Source organism: Choloepus didactylus, chromosome 14 (genome assembly GCF_015220235.1).
Source record: "Choloepus didactylus isolate mChoDid1 chromosome 14, mChoDid1.pri, whole genome shotgun sequence".
NCBI lineage: Eukaryota > Metazoa > Chordata > Mammalia > Pilosa > Megalonychidae > Choloepus > Choloepus didactylus.
This window is the reverse complement of record NC_051320.1, coordinates 98,176,836-98,191,779: the sequence shown is the minus strand read 5'-3', so window position 1 is coordinate 98,191,779 and position 14,944 is coordinate 98,176,836. Positions and strand designations below refer to the sequence as shown.

Sequence of the window (14,944 nt, the reverse complement as noted above, 5' to 3'; positions counted from 1 at the left end):
GGAGGAGAGGGAGGTGGCCCTGGCTGCTGGCCCAACCCGTCCCCACCCCCGACCTCTGTCCCTGGAAGGGCAGCCCCAGCAGGGCCGGGGACCCAGCCAGGGGTTCCATTGTAAACCCAGGTCCCCGGGGGAGTCTGGTGGGAGTGGAGCCCCCCAGGCTCGGCAGGCGGAAACCTCCCACGGCCACCTGGCTCCTGGTCCGAGGGGCTCCTGATCCCGGCGCCCGGCCCCGCCCCAGGCCCACCCGGCACCCACAGGAGGAACCTGAGAGGGCAGGAAGCGAGGGCGGCTGCAGTGGGGTGGCCCTGCACACAGCCCTGCCCGCGGGGAGGTCCGGGCCCCTCACACTCACCTGAGCCCCTGCCCAGCCCCCCGAGCCGTCCTCTGTGTGCAGCCACCGCCAGGCTGGGGGACAGACCCCCACTCCTGTCCCGAAATGTGCCCGGCCCTGCCCCTGGGCCCAGAGCCAGCCACCCTCTCCCTCATTCCTTCCTCATTCATTCATTCACTCACTCACTCACTCACTCACTCTGGCACTCAAGCAGTTACCACACATTCATTCATTCACAGATTCACTCACCTGCACCCATATCATTTACTCAATCTGTCATCTACTCATTCATTCATTCACTCCCGGGGAGGGGGGCTGGGGCAAGAGTGTTCCGGGCAGAGGGAAGACAACTGCCGAGGCCGGATGCGTTTGAAAGCAGCAAACAGGTCACCGGGGGAGGTGACGGGCTGGAGGGGGCGGGCAAGGCCACGCTGGTGGTGGTGGGGAGAGCGAAGGGGTGGGTGGGCATGCGGGGGTGGGGTGGGGCCACCCTGAGGACTGGGGGAGGGGCCAGGCAAAGTTCTGGGGCTTGAAGTCCTCCCCCAGAGCAGCCCACGACAGGAGGGTCTGGGTGGGAGCCGGTCACACTCTCCCCTACTCTCGGACCAGATCTCAGAAGGTGCCGGGTCCAATGTTTGCTACAGTCCCTGAGACCTCCCGCAGGGCTCCCGGCACCCCCTCAGACCTCCGGGCCCCATGAGCCCCTCCTTGTCCCCCTGGCTCCGGGTGGTGGGCTAAGCCCACTCAGCTGGGCTCGTGGAACAGGGGTCCCGTGTCTGGACCCTTGGAGAACTCGCCTATCCCACCGTCCGGGCTTCAGCCGCCTGCAGAGTGTGTTTGGGGGGTGGGTTCTCCCTCCCCGGTTCACCCCCCATCTGTCGTGTGCAGGCTCAGCTAGTGCTGCAGGTTTGGGGGGGCTCAGCTCCTGAGGGAAAGCAAACAGGTGCCGCTGCCCAAGCCTGCAAGTCAGGCGGACACAGGGCGGTGGGCAGAGCGTGGGGGGCCAGGAGGCCATTGGACGTAGTGGGGTTCAGGCGGAGCGCCAGGGACACCGAGAACTGTTTCCCACTGCTGGGGAACGGTCCCCACCAACGGGGCGGCTAGGACCCCACACTCTTAGGACCTCGGACGCCTCTGGGCAGGGCCTCCCAGGCTGCCTGCAGGGTGTCGCTGGGCCGCGGCCTCCCCTGGGGCCGGGCTGGGGAGGAAACACTCCCACGCTCCCTCGGGTGCTGGTAGAATTCTCCTGGGGATGGACGACAGGGGTCCCCGACTTCCTGCTGCCATCGTCACGAGGCCCCAGGCCAGCAGGGGGCCCTGGGGCATCACCTGGTATGACAGGGTCTGTGCTGAGCGGAGGAGTTCCCGGGAGCGTCCACCGCCTCCATCAGAGGCAAGTCCCACCCAGCCCCGAGGGGACCCACAGGACGTGAACCCAGGTGGGGTGCTGCGGCCGGGCAAGGGGGTGGGCCAGAGAGGGCAGGGTGGTCAGGGTGGGCCCCCCTGAGAAGCAGGATGTGGGCAGGTGAAGGGGCGCACCGTGGTGACATGGCACCAATGTTTGGGTGAAGGCAGGGGCCTACCTGGGGGGCGGCAGGGCTGGGGGCTCACGGAGGGCAGTGGGCAGAATGGAGCAGCTGCGCCCGGGTGGAGGTGCCACCAAGCAGGGGCCCCCAGCCCCCTCGGACCCACCACGGGCGGCCAGAGCCCCCTTATCGTCCCCGCGGGGCCCCTCGTGGTCAGAGCCCAGAGCACCGTCCAGGATGGCGGAGGGACCCCGAGGCTGCATCACGGTGCCAGCGTGCGTGGGGGCCCTGGTCACGCCGCCTCGTCCCGGGCGCACACTTTTTCTGTCCGGCTCCTGGGCCGGGGTCCCGGGGCCCAGCACAGCCTCCCCGGGCAGGGCACAGCCCCCCCCGGCTGCCCGGCCCCCCCCAGAGGGGCTCCTTTGCACTTGAACCAGGAGCCGGTTTCCAGAACAAACCAGGGCCCCCTTGGAGGTGTCCTGAGCGACCCCCTCCAGCCGGCCGTGAGCAGGTCCAGGGAAGGCAGCTGCGCCTCGAACACGCCCTGGAGCCTGGGCTCCCGCTGGGGACGGACAGGTGTGTCCGCGGCCATCAGGGAGGTGGACACAGGAGGGGTGGGGTTGGGGTCAGGGGGCCCCGCTGTCCTGGTGAGGATACCCCCAGGTACGTTCCAATGGGCGTCCCTCTGTCCACCGCGCCAGCCGCTCCTGTCCTCCCACCTGCCCCTGCAACCCCCACTGTCCGCTCCCCGAAGGGGCCCCCACGGCAACCCCTAGGACGCAGCCACCTTGGGGGCACCTCTCTCTGGCTCCCACCCCACCCGGGGCCCTGTGGGTCCTGACACTAACTGCCCCTCCCCAAGGCAGCCTCTGGCCTCGGGGTCTCCTGCTCAGCCCACGCCAGGACCCCAGGCCCAGCCTGAGCGCCAGCCCCGGGCGGGCAGCCAGTGGGGAGCCAGGGAGCCCCTCAGGGCACAGCTGACCGCTCGGCCGCGTGGGGCCGCCCCCCGGGAGGCCCCTCACAGAGGAAGGGGCTCCCGCCCGAGCCCTGTGCCAGGCAGCCCGCCCACCACCAGGGCAGGGGGCCCCGTGGGGGACAGCGGGGAGCCCTCGTCCTTCCCCGTGAGGGCACACATGCGGGAGGCCCTGCTCCCTGGGAGAAGCGCCACGCTCCCCGGGCTTTCCGGGGCTGGCTTCCACCCATGGCCAACTCGGCCATGGCCTGGGGCTGCGCGAGGAGCCACGGCAGGGTGGGGAGTCTGTGTGTGTGTCCCTGGACGGTGTCGCTGGTGCGTTACTCGCCTCCCCCCTGCCTTGCCGCTGCGGGGTCCCCGTGTGCCGGCTGTGCAGGGCCTGGGCGGCTCCCTGTGGTGTCGCGGTGGTGGGGGCTGGACGGGCACCTTGTCGAGCACCCTGGGGCCCGAGGAGGGAGGGGCCTCGCAGAGGGACGCCCACCTGCAGCCCCTGTCCCATGGACACCTCTCGGGCCTGGGCCAGCACTGGGCGGCTGAGAGCAGAGGAGCGACGCTGCAGAGGGGACATGCTGCCCGCCTCGGCCACTCCTGGTGTCAGCTGTGGCCTCCCTGATGGCTGGGAGCCCCTGTGGGAAACAGGGCCCAGGGCAGAGGGAGGGCTGCCGGGGGGTCCTCCACAGCTGCGGCCCCTCTTCCTACCCTTTTCTGTGACCCCCAGCCCAGGATCGCTGAGCATGGAGGGCAGGGTGGGGGTGGCGGTGAGCTGGGCCCCCACAGAGGGCAGGTGTGGCTGGCACTGGGAGGGTGGGACACAGATGCCAGCACGAGGGGACGGCCGGTGGAACCGCTGAGCCCCCAAGAGGCTCCCCCAGCCCCGGGTGCTACGGCTATGACGGGCTGAACCCTCACGTCGTCCCACGCCCCCCACGCCCCCCACGCCCTGCCACCTCGGCTCCTGCCGCTGAGTGGGAGGGTCAGCGCTCGGCTTACTGGGGGCAGGGGCTCCCTCCAGCCAGGCCCAGTGTCCTGCCCCCTTCTGGCTGGGCAGGGGCCAGGGTCACAGTTGTGCCCTGGGGGTGTTGGTGTGGGGTCTGGAGAGGGGAGCTGTGGCCATCATCAGCGTGGCCTTGATGAGAGAGGCCTGCTCTGTCCACTGGCACATCAGGCCAAGTCGTCCTCAGGGATTGGCCTTTGGCTCATGTCCCTCTGTGGCCGGCAGCACCACGTTCCGGAGCTCGCCCAGAAGGGAGCGTGGCTGGAGGCAGGCACTGTCCGTCCACAGGGCTGGGGGTGTGGCTGTGGGGCAGAGCCCATCGCTGGACAGGGCTGCCCTGTCACCTGGGGGACAGGCTGGGAGGGGTGGGCCACAGGCCCAAGAGCTGCTGTGCAAAGAGGACAAGGGACCCGGGCAAAGGACCCAACTCCAGCCCCAGGCGCCTGCCTGGACCCCCCGAGCTGGAGGTGGGCTGTAGGCTGCAGCGTGCGTGGCGCTTTGTCACGCAGCATCACTGACAGGGTGGAGGCCCAGAGGGGCCCCAGGAGGGGGGCTCTGTAAGTCCCAGGGTCCACCACTGGCAGCACCCCCAACCCAGGGCTTCCCGGTCACCTGAGGGGTGGCACAGAGCAGCACCGGGGGTCTGAGGGCTGTGGGGGGCGGCAGTTAGGACACGGGACCAGACACGGGGCAGAACCTTTATTGCTGAACACAGTGCCCGCCCGGGGGCCTGGCTGGGGGCCTCTTCCCTGGACAGGAGTCCTGGGGGCGCAGGGCCGGGGGCCCCGCATCACAGGCCCGGGGGTGAGCCTCGCCCAGGACCCCACGGGGCAGGGGAACGAGGGCAGATGTGGGGAGGCGGGGGACGCAGCCGGGCAGGGGCCAGCTGCGGGGAGGCAAGGCAGGGCCCGGGCTCCGGAGGTCACGGGGGGCTGAGGGCCCTATGGGCGGAGCAGGGTCCCTGCTGGCCTCACGGGGGACCAGGGGGTGGGTAGACCCTGCGGAGGGGCTGAGCGGCGGGCGGTGGCTCTTTCCTCTTCTGGGCCGGTGGTGGGCGGGGGGCGCAGACTGCCCAGCCCAGCCCTCACAGTCGGGGCTTGATATGCAGACGTTTCCCTGCAACGAGAGAGCAGGGCTCAGAGGGCTCAGGGTGGGGGGAACCTCAGTCAGAAAGAGCAGAAGGGGCTCCCCAGCAGGCACCACCCACCCTCGGTGCCCATCTGCCCTGGTGCCCGCCACAGGCGGCGCAGAGGCTGACGGGCCACACGGGGTGTCGCAGGCAGGAGCAGGGCCTGGGGATGGATGTACCCACCAACCCGGCTCCAGGGCCCCCTCCCTCCCCAGAGAAGGTTCGAGGCCACCCCCTGCCTGGGCTGCTGGGGGCTTGCCCGGGTTGATGGCCTCCTGCAGACCACCCCCTCCCCAGAGCCCCACCGCCACCCCCCACCTCCCCGGGGCCCCCGAGCCCCCTCAGGGCCCAAGTCTCCATCTGCCCAGCGCCCCCAGGCCCAGGGCTGGATCTGCCCACCTGGGGGCCAGCAGCCGAGGGGGACTCCCGTGGGGAACTGAGGGCAGCCTCGGTGGGCCCTGCCTGGCCCCGCACTGGGGAGTCAGCTGCTGTATTTCCTGGTCTTAGAAAAACCGCATGGCTGCTGGGGCTCCCCAGTGCTCCCTGCAGTGAGGGCGCGGGGTGGGGGCCTGTCCCGGGCGGCCCGGGGCTGGGGGCTGTGGGAAGGCGCGCAGCTCTCGCCCGCATCCGCCCCGGCGCGGTTTGAGTGTGCTCGGCGGAGCTCTCAGAGAAGACTGCGGCAAGCATCTTCCATTAGCGTTACGACCATGAAATATGACAATAAAATGATAGCCGTATGGCCGCAAATTTGCAGCCTGCCGAGCTACTTGGGGTTTATCGTCACTCAAACGCGCGGAGAGCTGTAAAGTGTTTACAGAAAGGGTCGTTTGCAGCCATAAAATCCTCTTTTCTCTCCTAAACAAGGCTGAATGGAGCCATTTGCCAAGCCCCAAATGTTCTCGGGGGGGGGGAGAGAACATCTGTTCTCTCCAGGAGCCCGCAGTGATCTTCCCGAACAAATTAACAAAAATGGGTGCTTTCTAATTAAATCAGCACGTCGGGGGCGGTGGGCGCGGGCGCAGCCGCTACCTGTCTACGCAGGTGTGCACACCTGCCCGCGGCCCCTCCGCCAGCCCCGCGCACCTGGAGAGGCGCCCTGCGGCTGGGGCCCGGCGGCCTACCTGCGTCCTGGGCCGGGGGGCTCCTGCGCGCTCGGGCCCTGGGCTGGCCTCGCGGGCTCGGCGGGGACTGCAGGGAGATGAAGGAGGGCAGCTTGGAGAGGCCGCGGCAGCTCGGCCCCGGCGGGGCGGCCTCCTGGAGGGACAGATCCTCGCGGTCCGAGGCGGCCGAGGACGGGCAGGGGGAGGAGGGGGCCGGGGACGACTCCGGGGAGGCCGAGGCCGAGCCCCCGGGGCTGCGGGGAGGGGAGGCCGGGGCGGCAGACCCCGAGGCGACGGAGCTGGGCGTCTGTCTGGCGGGGCGCTGCGCGGCTGAGGCCTTCCTGCAGGGAAAAGAGGGGAGCAGAAGTGTGAGGGGCCCCTGGGAGGGGCGGGGATGGGGCGCCCCGCGGCAGGACTCCTCGCCCCCCCCCCCAGCAGGCACCGGGCTGCTCCATCGGAGGCCGCCGGCAGCTGGGGTCTGCACCAGCCGCTGCCCTTTGCCTTCCGGGGCCTTGGGCTCCACCCGCGCGGCCAGTGCAGACACGACGCGGGGCCTCCTTCCCCTCCAGCCCCCGCCCTCCGGCTGCAGGCGCAGCACCCTGCCCTGGGGAGGGCCCCGCCGTCCCCGTCACCTGGGCCCGTGGCCGCTGGAGGCCCTGCTCCGGGGGGACGCGTCGCTGGGCTCCGGGGTCGGGGGTGTGGCCGCCCGCCTGGCCGGGCGCCTCTGGCTGCGGTGGAGCAGCTGGCACTGGGTGCCGCGGGGGCAGACGCCCCTGCGGGAGAAGTCGGGACACAGCAGCGTGTGCTTCTTCTTGCACTGTGGGGAGAGGTGGGCACGGCCGTGAGTGGGCGGGCCTGGGGGGGGGGCCAGGACTGCGTGGGGCGCCCCACTCAGGCCCAGACAGCACCCTGCAGAGGCCTGCCTCCTGTTCCCCACCATTTCCTGGGAGCCCTCAGGGCCTGACCCCTCAGGCACCCCTCACCTGTGTCCCTGGACATCTGCAGAGTCTGTGGCTGCCCTGGGTGTGCCAGGCCACTGCCCGCTCTGCCCGCCCAATGCCAGCCTGAGGCTGCTAACCCCTCCCGTGCCCCCACCACCCCACGCTCCACCCATGCGGCAGGGTGGGGGACCCGCAGGAGAAAGGCTGGGGGCAGGTCGCCGAGGCCAGCGCAGCCGTGGGCGGTCACCCGACCCACCACCTGTCGCAGTCGTTGATTACACCCGGCGGGGGCACGGCAGCCAGAGGGGGCTCCAGGAAGGGGTGCAGCCGCGGCCTGGTTCGGTCCAAGGCCCCAGCACCTGCCAGATGGGGGGAGGCACTCAGGGCCATCCTGCCTCGGGGTGGGGGCGACGGGGGAGGTGCTCCTGTACACCCCTGGGCACACCCTTCTCGGGCTGCTGTGCTCTCCCCAACCCCCCTGCAGCTGGCCGCCTTGCCCAGGGCACAGGGCCCTCGACGGGAGCCTTCCACTTGCCCAGCGGAACCACCAATCGGGTCAGGTACAGAGCTGAGCGTCGTGGTGCTCCCAGCTTGGGAGGGTGTCAGAACAGCCCACCGCAGATATCCATCTCTGAGTCTGGGGTCTCTCCCTGGCCCCTGCAACCAGGGCAGGGCCCCAGACCCTCGTCTGCAGCATTCTCCCTCTGGGCAACTGGGCCCACCCCCTTCTTGTCCCCGGTTCTGGCCCCGCTGCCACCCGGGGACGTCAGCCCTGTACAGCAGCACCCACCACACCCCCACATTGGCCCACCCAGCAGGGGTGCAAGACACCCTGCCCAGGGCCTTCTGAAGAGGGGCTCAGAGTGACGGCATGGGGCAGAGAACAGGGGCGGCCAAGCAGTGGGCAGACCCAGCGCAGATCCCAGGCCCGAGCCCCTCCGGATCACCCCACAGGCCCTGGAAGTGCCCAGAGGGCAGGCAGGCCTGCGCTGTCCCACGTGGCTGCCAAGCACCCAAAGTCCGGTGGCCAGAACCGAGATGTGTGGGTGCAAACAACCTGCTCCAATACTCAGTGTGAGAAAAGAAGGCACTGCAGCACACTCTAATTTTGTTTCTTCATTACATGTTGAAATTTATGATATACTGGGTTAGATAAACTATATTATTAAAATTATTTCACCTGTTTTTAACATGGCTACTAGAAAATTTACAATTAGAACTGTGGCTGGGTCACGCCCCTGGCTGACTTCCCACCAGCACCAGTCTGGACCTGCCCTCCTCCTGAAGAAAACAAGACGCTAGGACCAAGTCCAGGAGGGTTTTTCGGATCTCTCCAGAGCTAAGAGGAAAGTCAAATGAGGAGAAACCCGTCCCGGGAGGCCCAGAGCAGCGGGAACCTGGTGTGACAGTTAACACGACACAGAACAGAGCAGCCAAAGAGCAAACGGAACGTCCCTTCTCAGCGACAGGGTGACAGAGGACAGCGTTTCCCCACCTGGATGTAACAACAACACACCTTCAACATGCAAAGTAAGAACCGCAGAACTTCAGAGACATCAACTGTCATCGTGGGAATTTTAGCAGCCTCCTTCGGTAACTGACAGATCACGTTGGCCGGGAAGTCCGCACGGACTCGCCCACCTGAATGTGTGGCCACGGATATGCCCGCTGGACCCGGCAACGTGTAGACCAGTGGCCGGCTTGGCGGGCACACATGGCGTGCGCCTGACGGCGGCAGAACCCGTTCTCCCAGCACGTGCGGGACGTTAACACGGAAACCTCACAGCAAGTCTCAGTGGCTCTCACGGGAATGAGCTCTTCATCCAGACCATGGTCACGGATAAAAAACAAAACCAACCTCCCTCCAGAATTTCCGGACGCCCTCCAAGTATCTGGACATTAGAAAGTCATACAGAGTAACTCATGGGTCAGAGAAGACGTAATAGTAGATAATACTGAGAACTACAGAAATGCAGCTGGGGGGAGACTTGGAGGGGAGCGCGTCGTCTGTCGTGCTCGGATTGGAAAGGAGGATCCGTCAGGAGTGTAGGGGAAGTAGCAGAAGGAAGGGACGTGCCGACGCCAGGAGCGGCAGGGGCCGTAACTGTAGATGTGCCGAGACGAAAACAGTGTAAGACAAAGTAGTGAAACTTTATGCCGATAAATCTGTCAACAGACGAAACTGACAAACTCTAGAAAAACTGACAAGAAGGAAAATAAAACTTGTGTTCCCGTAAGGATAAAGGAAGGTGAATCAGTAATTAAAAAAATGAGGGTTTACTGGTAGTTCAGTTCTATCAAATATGCAAGACACGCCTGATTCCACACGACCAGAACTCTCCGAAGGGAGAGAAAAGCAGAGAACACCTGTTGGGGAGAAGAGTCCTGAAACCGGAACCTGCCTGGGAGCGTGTGAGAGAGACCAGGATGCTCACCCAGAGCATGGCGGCTGGAACGCTGCCCGAGTCGCAGTAAGAACGCTGGCACGCTCACCACGCCAGTTTATCCCATGGGCTGGTTTCGCCTCGGGAGACCCGAGAGTGGAAACGAACACGCCACCAGCCTCTACCGAGGCAAGCACGCAAGGCCCAGACGCTCAGAAGCGACATGAACAGCCTGGGACTGGGCGAGAGGACAGGACAGGGGTGCAGGGGGAGGCCCCTGCCGGGGGACAGGAGGAGCAGCTGGGGAGGGGTCATGACGGTGAGAAGGGGGTGTCACGGGGGCAGCTGCCTGTGCTGTGGCGTGAGCAGTTGTGGTCCCGAAGAGAGGGCTGAGAGCAGGTGCACTGCCAGGGGTGGGCAGGTGGGGAGGTGAGCGGGGACGAGGTGGACAGGTCCATGGGCTGGGATCACAGCGAGTGGCTTCTGGGAGTTGGGGTCCCAGGCTCTGTGAGCTGAAGTGGGGGTGGGGGGCTGGAGTAGCCCTGGGGACGAGAGGCAGGTGAGGCCCCACAGCGCGAGGAGGGGAGGCAAGGCCGTGGGGGGCACAGGGAGCCGGGGGTAGCGTCTCCAGTGAAGGGGGACAGGGCAGGGGGCTGGGAGGGCACAGCCCCCGGAGGGGACGGCCAGGGAGGCCTGAGGACATTCACTCTGGGGATCGGGGTCTGTGCGGGTGGAGGAGGGGGACCGGGGCAGAGAAGCCCTCCACGGCCACGGAGCTTCCCGTCTGGAAACAAATGAGCAAAGACATGGACAGCGAGGATCCACGTGATGTCTCCAAAGGGACTGGGCAGGGTGGCCGGATGACATCCAGGAGTGGCAGGGGGGACAGACGGCCTACCCGAGAACAGGGAAGAAGGCTCCAGAGAGGCAGAGGTTGAGCGTGACACGGCACCCGTAAACCAGGCAGGCAAAACGTGCTGAGAGCTCAGGGAGTGGGAAGGAACAAGAGAGAGTGGGAAGGAACAAGAGCCCACCCCAGAAAGGCCAGGCTGGAAGGAATAAAGAAGGTGGTCCACGATGGACGGCAAAGAGCGTGAGGACTCCCGCCAAGCCCAGCTAAAGACCCAACATCACAGGTAGACAGACAGCGGGAGCCCAAGGTGGGTAAGGAGGCAGCCGGCCAGGGACCTCAGTGGGCTCCCGGGGACCTCGGTGGGCTCCTGGGGCCTCCGTGTCTCCATACCCCAGATGTGGAGCTGAAGGACCTGACAGCCTGGACATGGACAGGGGCAGCCCAGCAAGATGGAAAACTTCTAGACAAAAGCTGCTCCCTGCTGGCCAAACACCACAGAAACTAGGCCCCTGGCCCCAGGCCAGCCAGGGCCAGGTGAGGAGCTCTGACCTCCACCTGCAGGGGGGGAACAAGGCACCCTCCCTCCACGCTGGGTGGTGCCAGAGGAGGCCTGGTGGGAAGTCAGGGTGACACCCCTGCCCAGTGTGTACAAGGCCAGACCCCCCTGCATGGTGCGGGGGAGGCCACGGGGAGCAGGAGGAGGCCCTCCGCCCCTCCCAGCTGAGGGGCACTGGGACCCCCATCCCCCATGCCCACCGGCAGTCGCAGGGAGCCCTTGGATCTCCACCCCCTGGGCAGTCATGAGGTGGCGCTCCCCACTTTCGCTGCTGGAGTGGTGTCCAAGGAAACAAGACCCAGAGAATTGTAAGCGTAAGAACATCCAGGTTTCAATTAAAAATCGTATGTCATACCAAGAACCAGGAAGATCTCACAGTGAGTGAGAAAGACAATCTTGCTACCACTGAGGTAACAGAGATGTCAAAACTATCAACAAAGATTTTAAAGCAGATATGATAAATATGCTTCCACAAAAGCAATCATGAACATGCTTAAAACAAATGAAAAAACAGAAAATCTCAACAAAGAAAAGGGAGATATGAAGAGGAACCAAACAGAAATTTTGCAGCTGAAAAATACAATAATTAAATTAAAAACTCAGTGAGTGGGCTCAACAACAGAATGGAGAGTGCAGAGGAAAGAATCAGAAATGGAAATTAGAAATACAGAAATTACCCAATCTGAACAACAGAGAGAAAATAGGCTAAAAAAAGCAAACAGAGAATGAAGGACCTGGAGAATTACAACAAAATATTTAACATCTGTGCCATTGGAATCCCAGAGAGGAAAAAGAACTCAAAGAAATAATGGCTGAAAAATTTCCAAATTTGACAAAAGACCTAAACCTACAGATTCAAGAAACCAAAGCAACCCCCAAAGAAAATAAAGCAAATAAATACACCTCAAAACACATCATAGTCAAACTTATGAAAGCTGAAGACAAAGAAAAAATTTTCAAAGTAGGGAGCGACAAATGACCCTTATCTGTAGGGGAAGAAATTCAAATGGCACTGGATTCCCCTCAGATACAACGGAGGCTGGAAGGGCACTTTTCAAGTGCTCCGTGGAAAGAACCGTCAACCCAGATTCTGTATTTAGGTAAATCATCCTTCAGGAATGAAGTGGAAATAAAGACATTCTTAGATGAAGGAAAACTGGAGATGCTGTTGCCAGCAAATCCAACTTTGAAAGTAGCTATAAAGAAGTTCTGAAAACAGAAAGGAAACAGTAAAAGGAGAAACCTGCGAACAGAATGAAGAATGAACACAGTAAGCAAACAGGTGGGTAAACACAATGGACTCTCTTTCTCCTTGAGTTTTCTAAATTATGTTTGATGGTTTAAATAAAAATCATAATACTGTCTAGTGCAGTTCTAAATGTATGTAGAGGAGATATTTAAGACAATTATGAGTGAGGGAGGGTAAAGGGATATAAAGGAAGATAAGGTTTCTATACTTCATTTGAACTGGTAAAATGACAATGTCAGTAAACTTTCATAGTTATGAATATATAATGTAATATCTAGAGCTATACAAAGAAGTACACTAAAAAACACTCTAGATAAATCAAAATAAAATTCTAAAAGATTTTCAAGTCATCCATAGGAAGGCAAGAAAAAGAAAAGAAAGAAATGAAAAACAGAAAAGAACTAAGAGAAAACAAAAAAACCAAAGGCAGACTTATGCCCTAAGATGTCAATACTTACATTAAATGTAAATGACCTAAATACACCAATTAAAGACAGAGACCAGCAGAATAGATTTGCAATCATGATCCAACTACATGCTGTCTAAAAGAAACTCACTCCAAATATAACCTTATAGGTAAGCTGAGAGTAGAAGAATGGAAAAGCCTTCATCAGACAGGCCACATTAATGTCAGCTAAAGCAGACTTCAGAGCAAAGAAAATGACCAGACACAGAGAGGGACATTACATAATGATAAAAGTGTCAATTTCTCAAGAAGACACAGCAATCCTAAACATGTATGCACCAAATATCAGGGCTGCAAAATATGTGAAGTGAAAACTGGTAGAACTGAAAGGAGAAATAGACACCACCACAATTACAGTTGGAGACTTTGTCACCCCTCTCTCAACAACTGATCCCGTGTTCATGGATTGGAAGACAGGATATTATTAAGATGGCAATACCTCCCCCAAATGATCTACAGATTCAATGCAATCCCCATCAAAATTCAGCAGTTTTTTTTTTTCTTCACCTGAATCAAAAAGGTAAATGTCAAATTCATATGGAATTGCAAGGGACTCCAAGTAGCCAAAACAATATTGAAAAAGGAAACAAAGTCAAGGGACTCACACTTCCTAACACACTGTAATCAGAACAGTGTGGTACTGGCATAAGGCTGGCAGACAGTCCTAGGAGTCCAGAAAGAAACCCAAAACCCTGTGGCCAGTTTGAGTCCAACAAGGTACCGGGACCATTCAATCAGGGAAAGGACGGTTTCCTCCACATACGACGGTGGGACAACTGGAAATCCACGTATACAAGAATGACGCTGGAACCTCACTCCATATGAAAACAATTAATTCAAAATGGATCAATGACTTAAACAGAAGAGCCAAAACCATAAACCTATTAGAAGAAAACAAGGGGGCAAATCTTCATGACCTCGGATTTGGAGATTCAATTTGGCAATTCTTAGATTGGACATAGAGAGCATAAGCAACAAAAGAAAAAACAAATATATGAGGCGTCATTAAAATAGAAAAAAAACTTTTTGTGATAAAGGACATTTTCAAGAAAATGAAAAGACAGCCTACAGAATGGAAGAAAATATCTGCAAATCATATATCTGATAAGGGTTTAATATCCAGAATTTAGAAGAACACTTACAACTAACAAGACACAAGATCCTAAATTAAAAATGGGCAAGGGACCTGAGAAGACATTTCTCCAAACAGCCAACAAACACAGGAAGAGCCGTTCAACATTACTGGACACTAAGGAAATGCAAATCGAAGCCACAATGAGAAACCACTTCACCCCCACTAGGATGGCTACAACCAAAACAGCGGAAAATAAGCGTGGGGAGGCTGCAGGGCGACCGGAATCCCCGTGCATGGCTGGTGGGAACGTAACACGGGGCAGCCGCTGTGGAAGACAGAGTGGCAGTTCTTCAAAAAGTTAAAAAGGATCAGCATATGACCCAGCAACTCTACTCCTAGGTACATAGACAAGACAAATGAAAACAAAGGTCCACAAAGAAACTCACACACGAGTGTCTGGACGACAGGATTCATCGAGCCAAAAGGCAGCAAGTGACCGCTCACGCAGCCCCCACGGATGAACGGGTACAGAAACTCGCTCTGCACGGTGGCATTTTATTCAGCCATAAAAAGCAACGATGTAGGGATACACACTGCAACTTGGAAGGACCTGGAAAACGGCACGCTGAGCAAAAAGTCACAAACTGTATGAATCCTTTTACCCAGAACACCCAGAACACGCAAATCTAGAGATGGAAGCAGACGGACTGGAGGGAAGGAAGAGCGAGGAGTGATCACTTAACGGGGACAGGATTTTCTTCTGGGGTAAGGAAAAAGTTTTGAAACCAGAGAGAGGCGGTCACTGTACAACACTGCCACTGAGCTGTCCACTGCATCAAGGCTAATTGTTTGTTAGCCTTCTTACGTTAGCTGATTTTAAGCTACGAATTTCACCATAATAAAAAAGGAGGCAGAGCTGAAAGAAGAAACAGACAAGTTCACAATTACACTTGGAGCCTTCAACTACCCTCTCTCAATAACTGATAGAATAACCAGACAATCAGCAAGGATAGAGAAGAACTCAAAAACATCATTAACCAACAAGAGTTAATCTCCACCCAACAACACACATCCTTTCCAAGAGCCCATGGAACATACGCCAAGGCAGACCATAACCTGGGCCATCAAACAAACCTCAAGAAATCTGGAAGTACTGAAATCATACAGCGGGTGTGCCTCACCAGGAGGAAATCGAACCAGAAACCAGTAACAGAAAGACGACAGAAAATCTCCAAACATCCGGAAACTAAGCAACAGTGTTCTAACTAATCCATGGGTTAAAGAGCAAAGTCATGGAAAACTTAACAACAGAACTGAATAAAAATTAAAATACAGCATCTCAAGTCTTGTGGGACATGGCTAACTAA

The 14,944-nt window shown here is 59.7% G+C and overlaps 1 protein-coding gene across 3 annotated transcripts in view; it reads right to left on the bottom strand.

Annotated features, from left to right (window-relative positions):
• Positions 1-4,762: 4,762 nt before the first annotated feature.
• The window catches only part of ZC3H3 (zinc finger CCCH-type containing 3), an 84,162-nt gene continuing 73,980 nt past the window's right edge, over positions 4,763-14,944 (bottom strand). For 2 of the 3 annotated variants that reach the window (XM_037803354.1, XM_037803355.1), the window contains 3 exons: positions 6,686-6,870; positions 6,075-6,394; positions 4,763-4,940 (listed from right to left, as the gene is read on the bottom strand). In XM_037803354.1, the coding sequence (XP_037659282.1) occupies positions 4,909-4,940; positions 6,075-6,394; positions 6,686-6,870 (537 nt within the window). In that variant the 3' untranslated portion in view covers positions 4,763-4,908. Of the gene's footprint in view, positions 4,941-6,074; positions 6,395-6,685; positions 6,871-7,250; positions 7,354-14,944 lie in introns of those variants that run through there. The other variant, XM_037803357.1, reaches the window with a different exon arrangement.